Source organism: Bos indicus x Bos taurus, chromosome 10, assembly GCF_003369695.1.
Source record: "Bos indicus x Bos taurus breed Angus x Brahman F1 hybrid chromosome 10, Bos_hybrid_MaternalHap_v2.0, whole genome shotgun sequence".
NCBI lineage: Eukaryota > Metazoa > Chordata > Mammalia > Artiodactyla > Bovidae > Bos > Bos indicus x Bos taurus.
In genome coordinates this window covers 61,247,620-61,270,899 of record NC_040085.1, presented here as the reverse complement: position 1 = coordinate 61,270,899, position 23,280 = coordinate 61,247,620, and the positions used below count along the sequence as shown (strand labels likewise).

The window sequence follows — 23,280 nt, the reverse complement described above, 5'->3', positions numbered from 1 at the left end:
GCTAATCTGAGTTGAGATGTGCTATAACTATAAAATACTTTGCAAATTTGGAAGGCTTAGTATGGAAAAAAGGATGTAAAAAATTTCAGTAATTCTTTTACGTTGATTACATGATAAAATGATAGTATTGGATATTAGATTGAATAAAAATATTATTAAAATTGCCTTCACATTTTTCCCCCTTTTCTCATGTGGCACTAAGAAATTACAAATTATATTTGTGGCTCACATATTTCTACTGAACAGTGTCCTGTTGCAGACCCAGTAGTGGGTTATGACAGACGTTTGAAGGACACTAAGGAGTGCCTTATTTTAAGGCACCTGTCAACCCTGTCTTCTGGCTTAAATATTTCTATTCTTGGGGATTCATCATTGGAAACTCCAGTTTGTTTTTAAAAATCCAACCATTTCTGAATGTGTTTTCTATTGAGATATTAGTCACTTATGCTATAGTAATGTGACCATTAATAACTTCCATTTTTATTGGTTTGGTTTTTTCTTCCAATTACCTATCAGATCTAGACCCTGAGGAAACTGCTAGTAAGAGGGATGTGAAGTCTCAGATAAAAAAAAGGATATTTCGGAAATGTACCGTGCATTTCCTGAAATGGGGGCAGAGTAGGTGGGGAAACAGGGATGCTTACTTGTTCCCTAGGTAAGTTTAGGAAGAGAGCAGTGGGGAACTGTTGGAAATAGAACAGTGACGAGACCAGGAGAGAGGGGGAAGAAGAATACTAAAGACGCATTTCTCTATATCATCACCTTGCATCAGGTTCTGCTCATATTTCCAAGTCTCTCTCGACTAAGGAATCATCAGATTCAAGTTTTAACTTCTTTCCTGAAATTGGCTTTTTTAAAAACTGCTGTATTCCAGCAGGTGGCATAGTTTTCACTGAATTCATCAGGGTTTTTTTTTTTCCCCCTCTTTAAGTCATATCACTTGCAGATTTTTTTTTCCTTTTTGTTCAATTAAGTCTTACTCTGTGGTTAATGAAATGTTATGGGAAATAATCTTGGATTATTTGCCCTTTTGGTTTTTTTGGAGGGGGTGTTTGTTTTCATTTTGAATTGAAGGTTAAGTGATCGGTGTGTATTTTTGAAAAAAAGATTTATTTAACAAATACATAGCTATGATTCCAGGTGATTTGTTTTTCTGTTGGTATATAGGTACCCCATGTTATGTGGATTCAGAAGGCATTGTTCGAATGCTTAACAGAGGACTTGGTCATACATGGACTCCTGTATGTAACACAAGAGAACACTGTAAAGGAAAATCTGATCACTACTGGGTGGTTGGTATCCATGAAAATCCCCAGCAGCTGAGGTGGGCTATTAGAAAATGCTCAGTTGACTCTTTTTAAAAGTACTTTGAAATTCTTTGTATTGTGCCTATCCTGTCAACTTAGTTAATTTATTTGTTTTCCCTAGTCACTAAATTAAGAATTTCTTTATATTCACTATGAAGTTTTCAACCAATTGCTTGACTTAGAGCTTATTGAACAAAATAGAAATTAAGGGACTTCCCTGGTGGTCAGTGGTTAAGACTCGGAGCTCCCAGTGCAGGGAGCACAGGTTCAACCTTAGGTCGGGGAGCTAAGAATTGGGAGTACATACATTAAAAGAGTATTCTACGTATATAAAGCACTATGATGAATGAATATTTTTTAATTATAAATTACATAAGTACTCATCCTGATGGGCATGTATAAGTGCCTTACATATCTTGTCAGAAAAGTCCTTGCCAACTGAACTATTAACACAAGGCATAGCAGAGCAGATAGATATACATTATAACCTTTTTACAATGATAGTGCATCTTCTGCTTCACTGTCACTAATATCTAATAATAAACACTTAACCTGTATTGGACATTTCATCATCTTTTTCTCTTATATGACACTTTCTACCAATAGTTACCAAGTATTTCCAAACTGAGGAATGAAAGTGAATATGCTTTATCACCTTTTTATCTTAAGGGTAATCTGTTTTCTAATATGGATCCTGTGACAAGTATTTATGCCACAATTTCTATATTTTGAAAGTGGACATTTTGCTAAGGAAAAATCTGAAAGGAGCTGATTTCACTTAGTGATTGTTCATTTAGTAAAGCTGATGTAGGGAGGGATTTTTGTAGTAATTGAAATATGTAGAGGGATAGTTTTTTTAGTTAATCAGGCCTGAAGTAGTTTTTTGTTTGTTTATTATAATATTTATATATTTATTTCGTGGTGTCAGCTCTTAATTGTGGCACATATGATCTTCAGACTTCTTTGCATTATGCAGGATTAGTGGCAGCATGTGGGGTCTAATTCCCTGACCAGGGATTGAATCCATGCATTGGGAGCACAGAGTCTTAGCCACTGGACCGCCAGTTGTTCAGTCACTCAGTTGTGTCCAACTCTTTGCAACCCATGGACTGCAGCATGTCAGCCTTTCCTGTCTTTCACCATCTTCTGGAGCTTGCTCAAACTCATATCCATTGAGTCAGTGATGCCATCCAACCATTTCATCCTGTTGTCCCCTTCTCCTTCTCCCTTCAGTCTTTACCAGCATCAGGGTCTTTTCCAGTGAAGTCCCCTAAAGTACTTTTTTAAAAGGGAAATTTGGAATAATGTTATTCCAAGTTAACGGACTTTTGGAAAATTTATAATGTAGCAGTTTTTATGATATTTTTAAAAAGTTTTTATGGTGAGACTCTTTCTTTTCTGACAGGTGTATTCCTTGCAAAGGTTCTCGATTTCCTCCCACCCTTCCACGCCCTGCTGTAGCTGTTTTGTCCTTTAAGCTTCCTTACTGTCAGACTGCCACAGAGAAAGGACAGATGGAGGTATGCACAAATCTTATCTTGACACTCAGTTTGATGATACCTGCCTATAATACAGGCATTTAAAATTATTCTGATGACTTTTGTTCTGTATTCCTTACTTTATAATTAAATAATAGCAGCAGCTGGGAGGGAGGAGGTCTTGTGAACCTCAGGGTACCCGGTTGCCATCTCTGCTTCCAGGGACTGTGTCTAAGAGATAAATGGGTATGACCATTAGGGCCTCACTAGGTAAGGCACTCACTGTCAGGCTTGGACAAGTTGTTAAGAGGATGTGCCTCCTTGAATTTTGTACCCTAGGCACCAGGCTTGCCTAATTTTAGTTCTAGCCCTGAGTCATTGATATCTTGGAACTGGTAATTCTAAACAAGAAACAAATCAGCTTTTACAAATCTAGTTTAACAAGTTCTCTGAGCATTAACCATGATAACTAAGAATCTTTAAAATGCTCTGCAGTTGACCCTTGAAGAACATGGGCTTGAACTGTGGGGGTCCATTTGTACATGGGTTTTTTCAATAGTAAATACTACAGTACTACATGATCCAAGGTTGGTTGAATCTGAGGATACTGAACCTCTGATTATGGAGCAACAGCATATAAGGAGGGCTGACTATAAATTGCTTGGAGATTTTCAATTACACAGAGGGTAGGTGCTTCTGCCTGCTACATTGTTCAAGAGTCACTGTATTCCACCCCCTGTTTTCAAGTACAGAAGATAAAGTCAAACCATAGTATTACATTACAATTTGAATTGCAAAGTAAGCTGTAGAAAGGAATGTTTCAGAAAATATTTTATTCAGAAACTGCTGTCATATGATAAATATTTAACTCTTGCCTGATAGTCAGCTGATAGTTGACCCTAAGCAGTTGTTCCACTTTTGCAGGAACAGTATTGGCGTTCAGTTATATTTCACAACCACCTTGATTATTTAGCAAAAAATGGTTATGAATATGAAGAGAGCGCTAAAAATCAAGCAACAAAAGAACAACAGGAACTTTTACTGAAAATGCTTGCGGTGAGTAAAATAAATACAGTGGGGAAAATGTTTTCTCTAGGTTGAATATGTTAATGGTATATGAATTAGCAGTTTTCACAACCTACAATTCTTAAGCTGTATCTGGTGGTATTGGTATTTTTCTCCCTTAAAAATACCAGTTTCCCAGTTGATGTTGCAGTTAAAATATTAAAGATACTACCTCAGAACACAGGAAGAAATGAACTGTTTTGGTGCTGACTCCGTTTTTATTTTTGCCCACTGGTCTGTACTGTAACAGGTCCTGTAGGTAATTTGGATGCTTGTTCATAAAGTTTGAGAAGTGGCTCCAGCTCCTGCTCTTATCATATGCAATGGATAAAGTTTGAGTGTAGACTTTTAGATCTCCAAGGCTGAATGAGCAGTCTTAAGAATTTTGATCAGGCTTTTAGAAAGCCTGTCTTTTGTTATCCTCTTAGGCAGCTGTGTGTAGTAAAAGTTTGTAGCCAGTGACCAGGTTTGATACCCTGGATATTTAAGTACATTTATCTTTAAAGATAAAAGAACTTTTTGAAAGATAAAGTTCTTAAGTTTGTATTCTCGTTGTAGGTTGGTTTATGAGGAGGAATATAATGTAATTTTTTCTCTGCTCTTCTTGTACTAGACTATAAACCCCTTGAGGGCCATGACCATGTCTCGTTCTCTGCCATTTACCAGGCACTAACAGTGTCTAATACACAGTAGACCTCAGTATTTCCTCAGAGAGTAAATGGCCCAGACTTTTCGTTTCATTTTAAGGTTGAGAAAAAGAGTTCTGAGGGAAAAGTGATATCTAAGTCCATAGAACTGATTGTAACTTCAGTCTCCAAAAGGTGGTGGTATTCACCATGTCACCTCAATGTAACACTGCCTTGAGTTTAGTATTAAAGAAATTTAATTAGTTTACTGTAGAGAAAGTTTTGTTCCATTTACAAAGTCCCATTTGTATACCAACATGAACTAGTAACCTTTTTATTTCCTACAACACAGGTAAGGAAACCTGTTTGAGTTATTCATGCTTTAGTCCTAGAGGAGCTTTTACCCTGGAGTACAGTGTTCCTCAGCAGGGTGGTCATAGCACTCTGTTAGTTCTTTAGTATTCCTGTCCCCTGGCAAATGCCCATAGTTCCACCTAGTTACTAGGAAACTATACTACTTTCATTTCCAAATGCCTCCTGAGGCAGCGTACCATCCAGACTGAGAGGTACTATTTATAGATAAGTGATTCTGGAAAACTTGAGAAGGATGTGCAAGTAAATATCTAAAGCGTCTGCTGATGAATCAGATTTGACATGTTAAGTAACAAGATAATACTTCCATGAGTTGTGAGACTTTTAGTTGTCTTCAAAGTACTCATTTTCCTCATGTTGTAAATACTTCAGTTGCCTTACTTTGAGTTGTTAAAATTCATACCAGAAGAAAGTCCATGTTCTGTGAGAGATGATAAATGAGTATTCTTCATTTTATATTGCAAGTATAAAAAATATAGCAAGAAAAAGGAGGTTGCTTGCTAATTTAGAAATTGTATAACTGTTTCTAGTAGTTAGAGATCATGGACAATCATACTTAGAAAACTAATGGGTAAATCTACTTGCCCACCCAAATTCACTTGGTAGCTTTTGTGTGCCACTTCTGGACAAAGTAATAACAAACAAATCATTTACAATCTATTCTTTCTTTCAATTTGCTACCCTATTTGGTGACTGCAGGTGGTGGAATGGGTGGGAAACCATTTTTTAATTTTAAATAAATCCCTTACTCTTCTTGCAATTTATAATTTGAAATGTTATGTCATATTTCATTATTGAGTGTAAAAGTCACTTACGAAAAAATGCTGCCAATTAAACTGACTCACCAGCAATTGTAAGATGCTTTCAACTTCAAGAGATATTAAAATGTGTAAAAATGTACATCTTAAAATCAGAGATACAGTCTCAAGAAAACTGTTTGTTCTACCAGGAGTATCTTTCTTTTATTTTTCAAAAAGTTTTACATAACATAATTTATCCCCTCCCATCCTTTTTTCCTTTAGCTTTCCTGTAAACTGGAGCGGGAATTTCGTTGTGTGGAACTTGCTGGTCTAATGACTCAAAATGCTGTGAATTTAGCCATTAAGTATGCTTCTCGTTCTCGGAGATTAATACTGGCCCAAAGACTTGGTGAACTGGCTGTAGAGAAGGCAGCAGAATTGGCAGCCACCCAAGCTGAGGAAGAGGAAGAAGAAGATTTCAGGAAAAAGTTGAATGTTGGGTAAGAAATACTCAAGTTGTTTGAGTTTTACTATCCTGCAATATTGACCTGGTCTTTTCATTGCTCTTTATTGAATAATATTACTCTTTTTTAGTTATAGTAATACTTCTACAGAGTGGAGTCAGCCAAGGCTCAGAAATCAAGTTGAAGAAGATACGGAGGATAATGGAGAAGCTGATAATACAGAAGAAAATACAGAAATACACAAACATGGTAAAATACATTTTAAAGGCAGTTTAAAGATGAGAAGTGTCATTTGTGTGACTTCCTTCATTTTACTTGGCTGAGGGAAATTGAATACCCATACATTTTCAAGGTGTCTTTTTGTCTGACTGTTGATTACAGAAGATTCCTTTATATTCCCATTTACACTGTATTGTTTTAATTATTCTATAGGACAGAACCCATTTTTCAAAAGTGCAGATTCCTCTGATATGCCAGCTCTTAAGTCAGGTAAGACATTTTTGATTTTGTAAATATGAAGGAAATTTTGAAGTAATCCTTAAAGTGCTACATCTACTCAAATACCCCTTACTCTTCAGGGCCTATTTTGTTGTAGTTGTTATTTTCAATCAGAAGTGTTAGTGAAACTGTGTTTATTTAACAGATACTTACTAAATGCCTATTGTGTGTCAGGTATTTGACTAGAGGGAAGATACAGAAGTGAAGTGGATGTGCATATTTGATCCCTGCATAAACCTTATACCAGTTGGCTTTTAAAAGTATATACATACATTATTCTGATTTTGAAAATATACTTCTACATGTGTACAGATTATTAAAAGAGCATATAACAGATGACTGTAATCTAGTCAGTGGGGGGGGGGATAGTTGGGACCCCAAGGAGCGCCTCGTGGAATGTTTAAAGCGGAGATCTCAAGGAGGAATGAGGCAGCCAGGCAAAGGTAGATGGGAGCAGAAGAGAATCATGTGGGCTTAAGGGACAGCATGTATGAACTTTGAAGAGTGGTTCACAGAGGACAGAGAGCAAAGAGAAATCGGTGCTGGATGGTTTTGGAGCGGTGAACAGGAACCAAACCATGCAGATCCATGTAGGCCATGGTAAGGACTTTGACCTTTATTTTGGGGTTGCCGGGAGGCTGTTGCAGGTTTTAATCAGGAGCATATATGGCACACTGTGCAGAGGAGGGTTGTGTATAAGGAGGCTACTGATGTAGTCCCAAGTGAGATTGATAGTGACCTAGACTGGGGTGGTGGTAATTGTTGAAGAAAGGGAGGAATTGAAGAGACATTTCTGAAAGTAATGTAGAGGGTATGGAAGTTCAGGGTGTGGAGAATGGCTGTCAGTTTCTGGCTTGAGTACTTGAGTGAGTGATGGTGCCATTTACTGAGTCAGGAGTAGGGAAATGTATCTTTAGATAGGAGGATGATGAAATTACTATGGGCTGTTTGGGTCAAGAGCTCGGGAAAGTAGTATCTCTGGGATGCAGATATAGAAGTTAAGATTGTTGATGTGAGTATAACAGTTTAAACCACAGGTATGTGTAAGTGAGCACTGGGGAGGATCAAAGTGAGGAGAAAATGAGCTTAGGCTTAGGGAATCCCCAACATTTATACATCAGGTAGAGGAAGAGGAGGAGGCACCATCAAAAGAAAATGAGAACAGAGAGGAAGGAGGTAAGCCAGGGAATGCATTATCTCAGAAGTCAGTGGGGAGATACTCTCAAAAAGAAAGGAACCCTTGGCTGTGTGGAATGTTGTTGAGAGGTCAAATAAGGTGTTGGCTGGAAAAGGTCCACCAGTTTGGGCTACATAGAGTTTATTGAGTTCTTAGAAAGAATAGATCCTGCAGGATGGTAGGGCTGGAAGCCATGTTTTGGTTGGAGGAGCATATGAATAGTGAGGGAATGGGAATAGCTGTGTAGACAGCTCTTGAGAAATTTGACTGCTTAGGGGATGTGAGACTGAATTATATGAGGGGTGAGGGTTGTGTGTGGCAGAGAATGTGTTTTCTATTTGTTTCTTTAAGTTAGGAAACTTAAGAAGCCAATGAAGAAGGAAAAGTCAAAGATGATGCATGTAGCCATTAATTCAGTTTCTTGAAAAGCAGGAATGGGAATTTCTTGAAAAGCAGTTTCTTGAAAAGCAGGGGTGGAATCTAGAGCACTTGTAGAGGAATTAACAATTAGCTAAAATAAGGCACCATTCTTCCTTGGTAATGTGAGAAAAGAGTAGATCTCTACATACTGTATTTGTGTAAATATATTGCATAGTGGCAACTTGGAATAGCTCTCATCATCTAATAGCTTTTATTTCGTCTTAACAGTGGGACAGAGGTCACATATAGTTATTAATAGTTTTAAAGTTGCAAAGTACAGTATTTTCATATAATACAGATTAAAATATTCATCATTATTGTAGAAGTCAAAAGTCTTCTCAGTTTTACGACTATTAAGTGAGGGTTTCTTTCTTATGAAAGGTGCAGTTACCTCTAGCAGCCAAGGACGAATAAACCCCTTCAAGGTAAACTCTTTCCAGTGATGTTTTCTATTACTTAAATACATTTCCATACAGAGAGAGATTTCCAAACTACCAGATGACCCTCCCCAGACTTAGAGGCATTAAAGACGGCAGCAGATTAAATTTTAAAATATTTAAGTAAGTAAATATTTTAAAATAAAAATGAAAGCAGCACTAGTTCATACTTGGACCGAGAATTTTATTTTCTACTTATCTTCTAAGAACCTACAGTTTTGAAAGGTACTCCCTATTTTTCTTGGGGATGTGGTATTTGGGAATATGTGCATCAGTCTGGATTATACCAAATGTATTCAGTTCTAAAGGTTAGACTACAATATAAACCTAATAGAAATTTAAAGGAAAAACAAATCTCTTGGGTTTTTTTCCTTCTTTAAGCTTTATGAAATGCTAATACTAGTTTGCTCTTTAGGTATCGGGCAATTCCAAAGAGCCAGCCATTTCAGTGAGTTCAGGACGTTCAACTAATATTTTAGACACTATGAACAAATCATCTAAGAAATCTACTGCACTTAATCGAGCTACAGATAATGAAAAGTCTCCAGTTATAAAGCCCTTGATTCCAAAGCCAAAACCTAAGCAGGTATGATTTCAGCTGCCTTCATCTACAGTAAACAGCTCGTGGTCTCTTTGTCTTACTTTAGTTTTGTTCACTTTTTCAGGTATGAGACAGGAGGCTCTGGTTGTTCATAACTGATAGTGTAGTAAGATCAGTGGTTCTCAATTCTAATTTTGCTTTGAAATCACTTTTTTAAAATATTAATACTTTAAATCATATTATACAGCTGCCAGATATTTAAGAAAGTATTAAAAATGCTCCCAATTAAACCAAGCCAGTGATTTTTGAAAGAGATGTGTATTAGCATTTGTTTAGAAGAGACTCAGAGAGCCCCAGTCATTCCTGCCTCCTGGTCCTCATGACCTTGTGCAGCCCCTCCCCTCAAGTGTGATGGGATTACCCAGTAACTGTGACAATGTGATGAGATGTCCCTTCCATGATTGTATTACTATTAATGTATAGACCCAGGCCAGGGACTCAGGCATGTGTCTATATTTTTTTCATTTCCTAGACAGTTCTGATGCCTGTCCCTGTTTAATGACAGCTAGCTTAGTAGCTGGCCCTAATCTTTCCTGTTCTGTATTCTGAGTTTTCCTCCCAGATTTTCTCCTGGTTTTGATAATTTTATCCCAGATTTGTCATCAGTAAAATAGGTAAACTAATTTGAGGTATAGTTTTTTGGAAGTTTTGTATGCATGTGTATAAATATTTACTTTCAACAGAAAACCTTAGGACTTACATGTTAGTGTAAGAATTCTAAATAATAATAGATATTTTTCCACATTTTTCCAAATTTGCTCATAACATACAGAGTCATGCTAGATTTTGTTGCAGTATTCACATGTTTTTTTTCACAGGCATCTGCAGCATCCTTTTTCCAGAAAAGAACTTCCCAAGCTGACAGGACTGAGGAAGTAAAAGAAGAAAATCCTAAAAATTCATCATCTGAAACCCCAGCTGTGTGTCCTCAAAACACTGAAAACCAAAGGTCAGTACATAGAAAAATTTAGTATTCTCAAGATGCAATATTCCAATAAAAGGCACATAGAAGTAGCCATACAAAATTATGTGGCCCTGTTATTCATTAATATAAATAATACATTGGCACAGGTAGTGGGCATTCTGAAATCATGTAATTTTAGGGAAGCCACAAATATTGATTAGTATCTATTTACATTACTTATTAAAGTATGCTTTGATAAACTATCTGTGTTTTAAATTATGGACACATTTTACTGGGATACTATATTTTTTAATTAGTTCATTTTTTGTTTTTAAATAATATAGTTATATGGGAGAAACACAGTCAAAAGATACAAAAAGATGTGTGGTGAAGAGTAAATCTTTTTCCTATCCACTCAGTTCCCTGTGCACAAATACTCACTGCACAAATTTCTTCTATAGCCTTCTAGAATTATTCTATGCATTTTTTTTAGTTTACAAAAATGATAGTATGTACATTGTTCTGTGCCTTATTTTTTTCACTTAAGAGCAGGTTTTGCAGATCATTCCTTATTACTACATGAAGAGTTTCTTTAATCTTTTTACATTCATTGAATGGCTGTACCATAATTTATTTAGTTCTCTGAAAGTGGACAGAAAGTCATTGCTGGTTTTTTGCTGGTACAAATAGTAGTACAATTAATAACTTTATATGAATATTATATACATATAGCTGTAAGATCGGAGAAGGCAATGGCACCCCACTCCAGTACTCTTGCCTGGAAAATCCCATGGACGTGGAGCCTGGTAGGCTGCAGTCCATGGGGTCGCTAAGAGTCAGGCACGACTGAGCGACTTCACTTTCACTTTTCATTTTCATACATTGGAGAAGGAAATGGTAACCCACTCCAGTACTCTTGCCTGGAGAATCCCAGGGACGGAAGAGCCTGGTGGGCTGCCTTCTATGGAGTTGCACAGAGTCAGACACAACTGAAGCAACTTAGCAGCAGCAGCAGCAGCCGCTGTAAGGTGGATTCCTGTATGGTTCAAGCTAATGTACACTTACAATTTTGAAAGATAGTGCAAAATTGCTCTGCATGGATGTTTGTATCATTTTATACACCCCCAGCAATACGAGAGTCCCTGTTTGTCCACCAACTCATTATGTTACCAAATTTATTGATCTCTTGTATGCTAGATTTATTTGAAATACGTCAGCTATACTGAAAAAGTCACTATTTCAGTTTTTAAAATTTATTTATTTTTGGCTGCATTGGGTCTTTGTTGTGGTGCACAGGCTTCTCATTGCAATGGCTTCTCTTGTTGCAGTGGGCTCTAGAGCGTGTGGGCTTTAGCGGTTGCAGTGTGTGGGTGGGCTCACTAGTTGCAGTTGTCTGGCAGCATGTGGAATCTTCCCTGAGCAGGGACTGAATCTGAATCCCCTGTATTGATAGGAGGATTCTTAACCACTGGACCACCAGAAAAGTCTCACCATTTCATTTCTGAGTTTATGAATTTCATGTAACTGTATCTCATGTTCAATTGCTCAGTCATGTCCAACTCTTTGCAACCCCATGGACTGCAGCACGCCAGGCCTCCCTCTCCATCGCCAACTCCCAGAGTTTACTCAAACTCATGTCCGTTGAGTCGGTGATGCCATCAACCATCTCCTCCTCTGTCGTCCCCTTCTCTTGCCTTCAATCTTTCTCAGCATCAGGGTCTTTTCAAATGAGTCAGTTCTTCGCATCAGGTGGCCAAAGCCTTGGAGCTTCAGCTTCAGCATCAGTCCTTCCAATGAATATTCAGGGCTGATTTCCTTTAAGATTGACTGGTTGGATCTCCTTGCAGTCCAAGGGACTCTCAAGAGTCTTCTCCAACACCACAGTTCAAAAGCATCAATTCTTCGGTGCTCAGCTTTCTTTATAGTCCAACTCTCACATCTCGTGTTAACCAATTTAATTTGACAGGGTAGCTGTAGTTTTTTTTTTTTTTTTTTTTGTCCTGAATTTAATTTAGCTATTAAACAGTGAAAATTTTATTTAAGAAGATTAAATTTTTTATACTTTCAACAACCTATACAGAAGAAAAGTGATCAGTAAATGTTAAAATATTTGTGTTAAATCTTCAAGTGTGACCTAAAAAACAGTTTGTGTCAGAACTGAAATCTAGTAACATTGACGTGTATGCTGTGTCCATGCTTTACATAATGGTAGAAGAACTGACCTAGGCTCCCAGGTCAGCTGTGCTAGCAGGAGAAAGGAGCTTGAGGGAAATCATGAAGATTTCAGATAGCTGGTTTAGGGAATGGAGAAAGGCTACCAAGAATTCATGGAAGGGTTTTATTGGACTAGAGGGGCTAAGGAAGATTGGAGACCTTGAGCCTGTCAATATTCATTAAAGAGTGCTTGGAAAATATAAATGTGCTTGGAAAATATAAATGTGAATAATCCCTTTGAATTGATCTTACAAAGAATTTCTTTCAACTCATTATTCCTGCAGTCTCTAGGCAGTTTTAAGTAATATGTAATTATGAATATTAACAAGTGTAATTAATTGTGTCTGTCTTACATTATATATAGGTATGCAAAGACTAATGGTTAATTACTAACCTGAAAAATCATAAAGCACTCCAGAACTATCTTAAGTATAAAACTTTTTTTGCATAATTGCTATTTTAGGCCTAAGACCGGGTTCCAGATGTGGCTGGAAGAAAACAGAAGTAATATTTTGTCTGACAATCCTGACTTTTCAGATGAAGCAGACATAATAAAAGAAGGAATGGTTCGATTTAAAGTACTGTCATCTGAAGAAAGGAAGGTAAGAATAATTGTACTGAGATTGAGACTTTAGTGAATTCCTGGCTTTTAAAAATTCTTATAGAAAATGCTTTTTTTCTGTGTTTTAAAACTGAATACACTCAAACTCTTGGTGGAGAGGAGATGCAACAAACGAAATGTCAGTTTTGACATCTGCTGCTGCTGCTAAGTCACTTCAGTCGTGTCCGACTCTGTGTGACCCCATAGACGGCAGCCCACCAGGCTCCCCCGTCCCTGGGATTGTCCAGGCAAGAACACTGGAGTGGGTTGCCATTTCCTTCTCCAATGCATGAAAGTGAAAAGTCAAAGTGAAGTCGCTCAGTCATGTCCGACTCTTAGCGACCCCATGGACTACAGCCCACCAGGCTCCTCCATCCATGGGATTTTCCAGGCAAGAGTACTGGAGTGGGGTGCCATCGCCTTCTCCATTTGACATCTAGATCTATATAATAATTATTTAGTGTTGATGGTTAATTTTTTGGCAGATATACTACCTACATCTGTATAAGTTTCTGCATATTGTAAGTTAGGGGAATAGCCCAAGAAAAAGTACATTGCTTTTAAGTCAGAATCAAATAAAATTAGTAAGTACAACTGGAATTAATTCACATTTTTGGACAACTGCTTTAGAGCCCTTGTAAGCAGAATTTCTTAAAATACTATTTACTTCCACATTGAATACTAAATAAGAATACTGCTTTGTGAGGAAACAATCGGTGTTCTGTTCTAGCCTTTCATGTGGAAATTAGGACAGGTGACTTGTACCTGTTGCTTCTTAGGTCATTCTCTGCCATGTAGAAAAAGGCTAGGAGCAGCTTTCTTTTACAAGGGGAAGGAATGTGTATGTTGTATCAAATCTCAGACTTACCTTCCCCAGGGATGACAAGGGTACAGCAATGGGTACCTTGTGACATAGATACTTACCTTGATAAACTGGTTTTACAAAATAAAGGTATTGCAAAATGAGGAAACTAGAAACTAGTCTAACCACCTCTAACCTTCTTTAGAATCTCATTAGCATCTTTGTGTGTCTCGTTTTTTGTGAGCATTTATAAAAGGATAAAAATTCTAAAGTATTAAATAAAATGGCATCTGAATGAATAAGACCATAAGCTGAAACTGTCAGCTTATGCAGGAAAAGAGGAAGAGACATGGCAAAACTTGTGGTCATGTTTTTGAATACTTAAAATGTAATCATCATTTTTAGTGTAAACCTTAATCCAGTCTGTTAACGTGAAAAATTCTACAGGTCACATGTACCCTTTTCAACAATAATGACTGGGAAGGAAAATAAAGTAGGAGGAGGAGGAACTGTTAGAGATTAAAAGAGGTTTAAGAAATAAATGGAGTGAGTGAACCCTGTTAGGTTCTCGCTTACTGAATAGAAACCAATCCCAAAAGAACATATACCATATGTAATATTTGTGATATGACAAAGTGATGGGGGTGAAGATCAGAGTACTGATTGCCAGGGGATGGAGCCTGGGAGAGGAATAGGGCAGGGCAGCATGAGGGATACTTGTGCTTGTGGAACTGTTCTATATCCTGAATGTGGTGGTAAATACACAGCCTACGGTAGAATTACACACACACACACACACACACACACACACAAATGAGTTGGAATAAAAAGAGGGTTTTATCGATGTCAATATCCTAGCTGTAATAGTACGGTATAGTTTTGCAAGATGCAACCGTCGAGGGAAACAGGGGAGTAAAGGGGACACAGGGGCTTTCTGTATTATTTCCTACAACTGCATGGAATCTCTAATACAACTGAATCTCTACTAATCTCAAAATAAAAGGTTTCTTTTTTAAACAGTACCTGTAGTTATAATGGTTAATGGTAAATATGGTTAAATACAAGCAGAGTTTAGATTGAAATACTATAGTTAGAATGTAAATTTTTTAATGTGCCCTGCAATTAAATAATAAGCAATTTATTTTTCAAAAAAATGAGAACCCTTAATGATTAGCTTCGCAATTCAAGTGCTAATTATGCTGCTTTACTGCATAATGTTTCCTGTAAAATGTAATCTTTTCTCTTCGAATATTTTTACAAAGGCATGGGCTGCCAAGGCCAAAGGAGGAACTGCAAGTGATGGAGCTGAAGAAAAGAAGCGAAAACGTGTGGTCGATGAAAGTCAGGAAACTGAAAACCAGGAAGAAAAAATGAAGAATTTGAATTTACCTAAAAAGCAAAAACCTTTAGATCTTTCTACGAATCAGAAACTGTCAGCTTTTGCTTTTAAGCAGGAATAGAGTAAGGAGGTAAATTTAGAACTTAGGAAAGTAATGGATCTTTGGTGAATCTAGACCTTTAAAAAAATCTGTAGGAAGCTCTTTAAGTATTTTTGAAAGAGTTTAAAGATTGCTGTTTGTCTTTATAAGATAATCCAGTAATTATATTGGTGCAGGTAGCGGGGCATCTGTAAAAACTATCGTCTCTGCAGACTGCTCTGCCCCCAAATGGAGGGCCATTCAGAAGCATGACCATGGCCACTGACTGGAGGCCACTGTCATGTCCCATTGCAGGCTGGATTGATTTTGTTTCTTACCTTCAAAATCATCAAAGCCAAGGTCTTAAAACCTCTGAGCATTGAAGCCCCTTCTAGAGTGTTCCTTGTTTGGTAAATATCACATATTGGGAAGTACTACAAAAGTCCTCTTCCAAAGTGTGTTACTATAGACTGCTCTTATGTCTATACTGGACCCAGGGGACCATATTTTTTTTCATATGGGCCCTAAACATGTAAATAATTTTGTAGATGAGACCTTTGTTTTGGAAATTTCTTCATATATTACTTTTATTTGTTTGTATTGCCTGTTTTTTTTTTTTTTTAATAAAACTTACATTTTCATGTTTAGTTTAATATGGTCTTCACATTGTATTTCCATGAAATGGAAGTGTTTCTAGAAAATATATTTTATGTTTATTACCATAATTTTCACTACCCCCATCTTGTTTCTGTTGTTGTTCAGTCACTAAGTCATGTCCGACTCTGCAACGCCATGGACTGTAGCCTACCAGGTTCCTCCATCCATGGGATTTTCCAGGCAAGAATATTGGAGTGGGTTGCCATTTCCTTCTCCAGGAGATCTTCCCCACCCAAGGGTTGAACCTTGGTCTCCCGCGTTATAGGCACACACTTTACTGTCTGAGCCACTAGGGAAGCTCATTTGTAACAGTGTTACAAACCTCCATCCATAGTACTTCAGGCACTCTGTTTACCAAATCGAATCCCTTGAATCTGTTCATCACCTCCACTGTATAAATCATAACGGATTTGATTTAGGTCATACCTGAATAGCCTAATGGGTTTCCCTATTTTTTTTAATTTGAGCCTGAATTTTGCAGTGAGGCACTCAGGATCTGAGCCATAGTCAGCTCCAGGTCTTGTTGTTGCTGACTGTGTAGAGCTTCTCCATCTTTGGCTGCACAGAATATGAAAGAAAGTGAAAGTGTTGGTCGCTCAGTCATGTCTGACTTTTTGCGACCCCATGGACTGTATAGCCCACCAAGCTTCTCTGTCCATGGAATTCTCCAGGCCTGAGTGAGTTGCCATTTCCTTCTCTAGGGGATCTTGCTGACCCAGGGAATTAGCCCAGGTCTCCCACATTGCAAACAGATTCTTTACCATCTGAGCCACCTAATTTCAGTATTGACCATCTAGTGATATCTGTGTAGAGTCGACTCTTGGGTTGTTGGAAAAGAGTGTTTGCTATGACCAGCGTGTTCTCTTGACAAAACTCTGTTAGCCTTTGCTGTGCTTCATTTTGTATTCCAAGGCCAAACTTGCATGTTACTCCGGGTATCTCTTGATTTCCTACTTTTGCATTCCTCTCCCCTATGATGAAAAGGACATATATTTTTGGTGTTAGTTCTAGAAGGTCTTGTAGGTTTTCATACAACTGGTCAACTTCAGCTTCTTTGGACACCTTCTAACCTGGGGAGCTTATCTTCTGGTGTCACATCTTTTTGCCTTTTCATACTGTCCATGAGGTTCTTGTGGCAAGAATACTGGAGTAGGTTACCATTTCCTCCTCCAGTAGACCATGTTTTGTCAGAACTTTTCACTGTGACCTGTCCATCTTGGGTAGCCCTGTACAGCATGGCTCATAGCTTCATTGAATTACGCAAGCCCCTTCACCCTCATCCTGTTACACATTAAACACACAAAGGTATTGAAGATACTATTTTGATAATATTGAAGCTCAGCATATGCTCCTGGTAAACTACTCTGGTTATCAGCGTCAGCAGTACTTTATTGAGCAAATCTTTGAAGCCTTGATAAGAGAGTAATTGAAGACTGAGAAAGTGTTTAACTCCTCTTTTGTTTTGAACAAACAAGATTTAATTAAGTAGTTCATACATTTTTTTGGTTAGTATTCTAAGCAGAGCTTAATACAAGTGAGCCACTTTATGAGGGACAGTACAGGGGTACTCTGGGGTAGGAAGATAGTAATAAAATCAAGTGATTCAAAATTGAGGGTAGTTTTAGGTTGGAAGGGACAAAATATGTTGAAATTTTAGATGTGTAGTGGCCAAAGGATATTTCTTGTTTCAAGATTGGAAGACAGCATTTCTGATTTTTTATGTAGGAGCTGGTATTGAAAGGCATTGTAACACAGGTTAGGAGCACAGATTTCAAAGCCATACAGACTACCTGAGTTCAAAGGCTCACTGTAATACCTACCAGCTAAAAAACCTTGGGCAAGTCGTAGCCTTTGTCCATTCACCTGTAAAATGGGTATATTAATAATATGTAATTTAAAGGTTGTTAAGAGAATTAAATGAGGTAAAAGCACTTACCTGGCACATTGTAGTGTTTTAGATACTTATCAGCTATTGTTACTATGTTGTTGGCTAGTTAAATCTTGCTTTGTCATTAAGTTTGATTCTGAATTAATTATGAATTAATGTTGGTTTCAAGATCCTTAAGTAAAAATTTTTTATATTACTTTGGAAAGCATGCTTATAGATAGGTATTTTGTTTTTACTTCTCCAACTTGCTTTTTATCACAGTGTATAATACTTAAGGATATTATACACTTGAGTGTTATATTTCAAATCCTTGAGTTTTATATTTCAAATCCATAGGAACCTGATGATACCAAGAATTTGCAAAAAAATTTTTTCTTTTTTCATTGTTTTTTGGGTGATGCCTCATGGCATGCAGGATCTTAGTTCCCCATCCAGGGTTTAAACCTGTGCCCCCTTCAGTGAAAGTGTTGAGACTTAACCACTGGACAGCCAGGGAAGTCCCTGTAAAAGGTTGGTCTACATTTGTTTGGTTGAAGGAGAGTTTTTGTATTGACCTAGTTTAACTTAAAAATCCTGAATATTCGTTGGAAGGACTGATGCTGAAGCTGAAGCTCCAGTACTTTGGCCACCTGATGTGAAGAACTGACTCATTGGAAAAGACCCTGATGTTGGGAAAGATTGAAGGCAGGAGGAGAAGGGGACGACAGAGGATGAGATGGCTGGATGGCATCACTGACTCCATGGACATGAGTTTGAGTACTCTCCGGGAGTTGGTAATAGACAGGGAAGCCTGGAGTACTGCAGTCCATGGGGTCGCAAAGAGTCAGACATGACTGAGAGACTGAACTGAACTGAACTTAAAAATCAGAACTCATAAATGAAGAAATATCATCCCTATCTCATTTCTAAATAATATTAAACTTTTAAGGAAAAAATCTTTTCAGAGAATTGGAACTTAATGGTAAGAAAATACAAATGGAAATAAATATATTAGCCATCATCATGATACCAGTACTGTTGCCTATTTTGAGCTTATGTTCTGTAGAAAGTGGTCTTATGCTCAGTTTCATTCTTCAGTAGAAAAAGCTTCTCAAAGAGCTTATTTTATAACTTTATATTCAAAAAGTCATCTAATTATCCCAGAGAGCAAGTGAGTGAGTACTGGGTTATGCCTACCAACTGTGGGGACAGTGGTAATCTACAACCACTCTAAATGCAGCAGCCTGAGGTAAGCCACTCTGCCTACTCCCTACCATGGAGCAGATCCCTTTAGACAAAAGGATGAGACCCATCTATGTAGAAAGTGTCTTATTCAGTGACTGGTTGTCTTAGGGGCTCTTTTGATTTTCCAGCTATTTTATAATGGAAGTATGTAATTTTCCCCCCAGGTGTTTATTTTTAAATTTTTTAAACCTACAGAAAATTTCAAAGAGTACAGCAAACATACATATACCCTTTATCTAGATTGACTTATTGTTGACATTTTGCCATAAATGCTTTGTAAAACAGGGTTTTCCTGAACCATTTGAAATACGCAACATGACACTTCACCCCTTGGTACTTCAATATATATCCAATAAAGACATTCTTCTACATAACCACAATATCATTATTATAACAGAAATTTAAGAGAAGAATATTATTGCCTAACATGCATTTCATACTAAAATTTCACCCAAAGTGCCCATTAGGCTTTTCCCCCTCAGATCTAGGATCAATCAAAAGTATTGCATTGTATTTAGTTATTAGTAGTACATACTTTAGTTATTAGTATTACATACTAATAAAGAATGAGGAAGAACATCACTCCCAATTCTAATACCCACAGGTGACCACTGGTAAATGTGTATGTCATTAGGTTTTTTTTCTGTATATATATTCTTTTTTTATTGTTTTCACATAGGTGTGCAGTCCAAATTCACACTCGACAGAGGGTTAAAGGAAAAATACAACAGCCCGAGCCTATAGTTTAAAGTGCAGCCTTTTGCTGGTAGTATTCCTGTAATTAAAACCAGTTTCTACCTACTCAGGAACTGTGTCATAAAGAGCAAAAACTGGTGGAGTGGAAGGTAAACATACTGGAGTCAAAAAGCCAAAAGTTGGTTCTTTGAAAGACTGATACATTAGAAAAAAATCAGACGAGATAAATCATTATACAAAGAGAAAAGCATAAATAAGTAATATTAGAAGTGAAAAGGAAATTATTAACAACAAAATCTACAGATTTTTTTTTAAATTAAGAAGGGACTTTGGGACTTACCTGGTAGTGCAGTGGATTAAGAATCCACCTGCCAGGATATAAAATTAACACACAGAAATCCCTTGTATTCCTATACACTAACAATGAGAAAACAGAAATTAAGTAAACAATTCCATTCACCATTGCAATGAAAAGAATAAAATACTTAGGAATAAATCTACTGAAAGAAACAAAAGACCTATATATAGAAAACCATAAAACACTGATGAAAGAAATCAAAGGTGACACAAATAGATGGAGAAATATACCATGTTCATGGATTGGAAGAATCAATATAGTGAAAATGAGTATACTACCCAAAGCAAGCTATAGATTCAATGCAATCCCTATCAAGCTACTAACGGTATTTTTCACAGAACTAGAACAAATAATTTCACAATTTGTATGGAAATACAAAAACCTTGAATAGCCAAAGCAATCTTGAGAAAGAATGGAACTGGAGGAATCAACCTGCCTGACTACAGACTCTACTACAAAGCTACAGTCATCAAGACAGTATGGGACTGGCACAAAGACAGAAATATAGATCAATGGAACAAAATAGAAAGCCCAAAGATAAATCCACACACCTATGGACACCTTATCTTTGACAAAGGAGGCAAGAATACACAATGGAGAAAAGACAATCTCTTTTAACAAGTGGTGCTGGGAAAACCAGTCAACCACTTGTAAAAGAACGAAACTAAAACACTTTCTGACACCATACACAAAAATAAACTCAAAATGGATTAAAGATCTAAACGTAAGACCAGAAACTATAAAACTCCTAGAGGAAAACATTGGCAAAACACTCTGACATAAATCACAGCAGGATCCTCTATGACCCACCTCCTAGAGTAATGGAAATAAAAGCAAAAATAAACAAATGGGACCTAATTAAACTGAAAAGCTTTTGCACAGCGAAGGAAACTATAAGCAAGGTGTAAAGACAGCCTTCAGAATGGGAGAAAATAATAGCAAACGAAGCAACTGACAAAGAATTAACCTCAAAAATATACAAGCAGCTCCTGCAGCTCAATTCCAGAAAAATAAACGACCCAATGAAAAAATGAGCCAAAGAACTAAACAGACATTTCTCCAAAGAAGACATACAGATGGCTAACAAACACATGAAAAGATGCTCAACATCACTTATTATCAGAGAAATGCAAATCAAAACCACAATGAAGTACCATCTCATGCCAGTCAGAATAGCTGCTATCAAAAAGTCTACAAACAATAAATGCTGGAGAGGGTGTGGAGAAAAGGGAACCCTCCTACACTGTTGGTGGGAATGCAAACTAGTACAGCCACTATGGAGAACAGTGTGGAGATTCCTTAAAAAACTGGAAATAGAACTGCCATATGATCCAGCCATCCCACTCCTGGGCATACACAGAAACCAGAATTGAAAGAGACACATGTACCCTAATGTTCATTGCAGCACTATTTACAATAGCCAGGACACAGACTCGACCTACATATCCATTGGCAGATGAATGGATAAGAAAGCTGTGCTACATAAACACAATGGAATATTACTCAGCCATTAAAAAGAATGCATTTGAATCAGTTCTAATGAGGTGGATGAAATTGGAGCCTATTATACAGAGTAAAGTAAGTCAGAAATAAAAACACCAATACAGTACATTAACGCATATATATGGAATTTAGAAAGATGGTAATGATGACCCTATATGTGAGACAGCAGAAGAGACACAGATGTATAGAACAGTCTTTTGGACTCTGGGAGAAGGCGAAGGGGGGATGATTTGAGAAAATGGCATTGAAACATGTATATTATCATATGTGAAACAGATCGCCAGTCTAGGTTCAATGCATGAGACAGGGTGCTCAGGGCTGGTGCACTGGGATGACCCTGAAGGACGGGATGTGGAGGGAGGTGGGAAGTGGGTTTAGGATGGGGAACACATGTACACCCATGGCTGATTCATGTCAATGTATGGCAGAAACCACTACAATATTGTAAAGTAATTAGCCTCCAATTAAAATTTAAAAAAAAAAGAATCCACCTGCCAATGCAGGGGACACCGGTTCAATCCCTGGTCTGGGGAAGATTCCACAGGCCAGCTGCAGAGCAACTAAGCCCATAGGCCACTGAGCCCATGCTCTGGAGCCTGAGAGCCACAACTACTGAGCCTGCATTCTGCAGTTACTGAAGCACTCGCTCCTAGAGGCTGTGCTTCACATGAGAGGCCACTGCAATGGAAAGCCCATGCACAACGAAAAGTAGCCCCTGCTCGCGCAGCTAGAGAAAACCCACGCAAGGCAAAGAAGACCCATCACAGCCAAAAATAAGTAAAAATAAGAGGCTTATGATGGTCAGTTTTATGTGTCAACTGACTAGGGTACCATTGTTATTTAATCAAATACTAACCTATATGTTGCTATGAAGGTATTTATATTTATAGAGTGTTTTAAAGTTCATGACCAGTTGACTCTAATAGATTATCCTAGATAGTCTGTGTGGGTCTGATTCAATTAAGTTGAAAGGTCGTAAGAGCAGAACTGAGGCTTCCCTGAGGGAGAAGAAACCACACCTGTAGAAAGCAGCTTCCGCTCATGCCTGAGTTTTTCAGGCTGCTTTTCCTTAAGGTCTACCCTATGGTTTAGGGTTTTAGTCCTGCCTTCCAGCCTTCACAATCATCTAAATCAATTCTTGCAATAAATTTCAATATATGTCTCCTACTGGTTCTGTTTCTCTGGTTGAATACTAATTCAAGACTTTTTAAATAGCTTTATGACTATAAAGTGGAAAATTCTGATGAACAAGTTTCTATAAAAAAGACCAAAATTCTGCTGCTGCTGCTAAGTCACTTCAGTCGTGTCCGACTCTGTGCGACCCCATAGATGGCAGCCCACCAGGCTCCCCCGTCCCTGGAATTCTCCAGGCAAGAACACTGGAGTGGGTTATCATTTCCTTCTCCAATGCATGAAAGTGAAAAGTGAAAGTGAAGTCGCTCAGTCATGTCCGACTCTGAGTGACCCCATGGACTGCAGCCCACCAGGCTCCCCCGTCCCTGGGATTCTCCAGGCAAGAACACACTGGAGTGGGTTATCATTTCCTTCTCCAATGCATGAAAGTGAAAAGTGAAAGTGAAGTCGCTCAGTCGTGTCCGACTCTGAGCGACCCCATGGACTGCAGCCTACCAGGCTCCTCCGTCCATGGGATTTTCCAGGCAAGAGTGCTGGAGCGGGTTGCCATTGCCCAAAATACTTAGGCATAAATTTAACATATGTGAATTATGTCTGCAAAGTTGTTATTTAAAAAATTGAATCAAGTTGCAAACTTTCAATTGCAAAATAAATGAGTCGTGGGTATGAAATGTTCAGCGTGAATAAAGTCAATAA

The 23,280-nt window shown here is 37.7% G+C and overlaps 1 protein-coding gene across 2 annotated transcripts in view; it reads left to right on the top strand.

The window, feature by feature from the left end:
• WDHD1 (WD repeat and HMG-box DNA binding protein 1) overlaps positions 1-15,840 on the top strand; it is a 53,649-nt gene extending 37,809 nt beyond the window's left edge. The window contains exons 16-26 of one of the 2 annotated variants that reach the window (XM_027554163.1): positions 1,168-1,324; positions 2,713-2,827; positions 3,710-3,841; positions 5,871-6,088; positions 6,183-6,301; positions 6,485-6,541; positions 8,529-8,572; positions 9,000-9,170; positions 10,004-10,134; positions 12,767-12,905; positions 14,969-15,840. In XM_027554163.1, the coding sequence (XP_027409964.1) occupies positions 1,168-1,324; positions 2,713-2,827; positions 3,710-3,841; positions 5,871-6,088; positions 6,183-6,301; positions 6,485-6,541; positions 8,529-8,572; positions 9,000-9,170; positions 10,004-10,134; positions 12,767-12,905; positions 14,969-15,166 (1,481 nt within the window). In that variant the 3' untranslated portion in view covers positions 15,167-15,840. The remainder of the gene's footprint in view (positions 1-1,167; positions 1,325-2,712; positions 2,828-3,709; positions 3,842-5,870; positions 6,089-6,182; positions 6,302-6,484; positions 6,542-8,528; positions 8,573-8,999; positions 9,171-10,003; positions 10,135-12,766; positions 12,906-14,968) is intronic. The other variant, XM_027554164.1, reaches the window with a different exon arrangement.
• Positions 15,841-23,280: the final 7,440 nt, after the last annotated feature.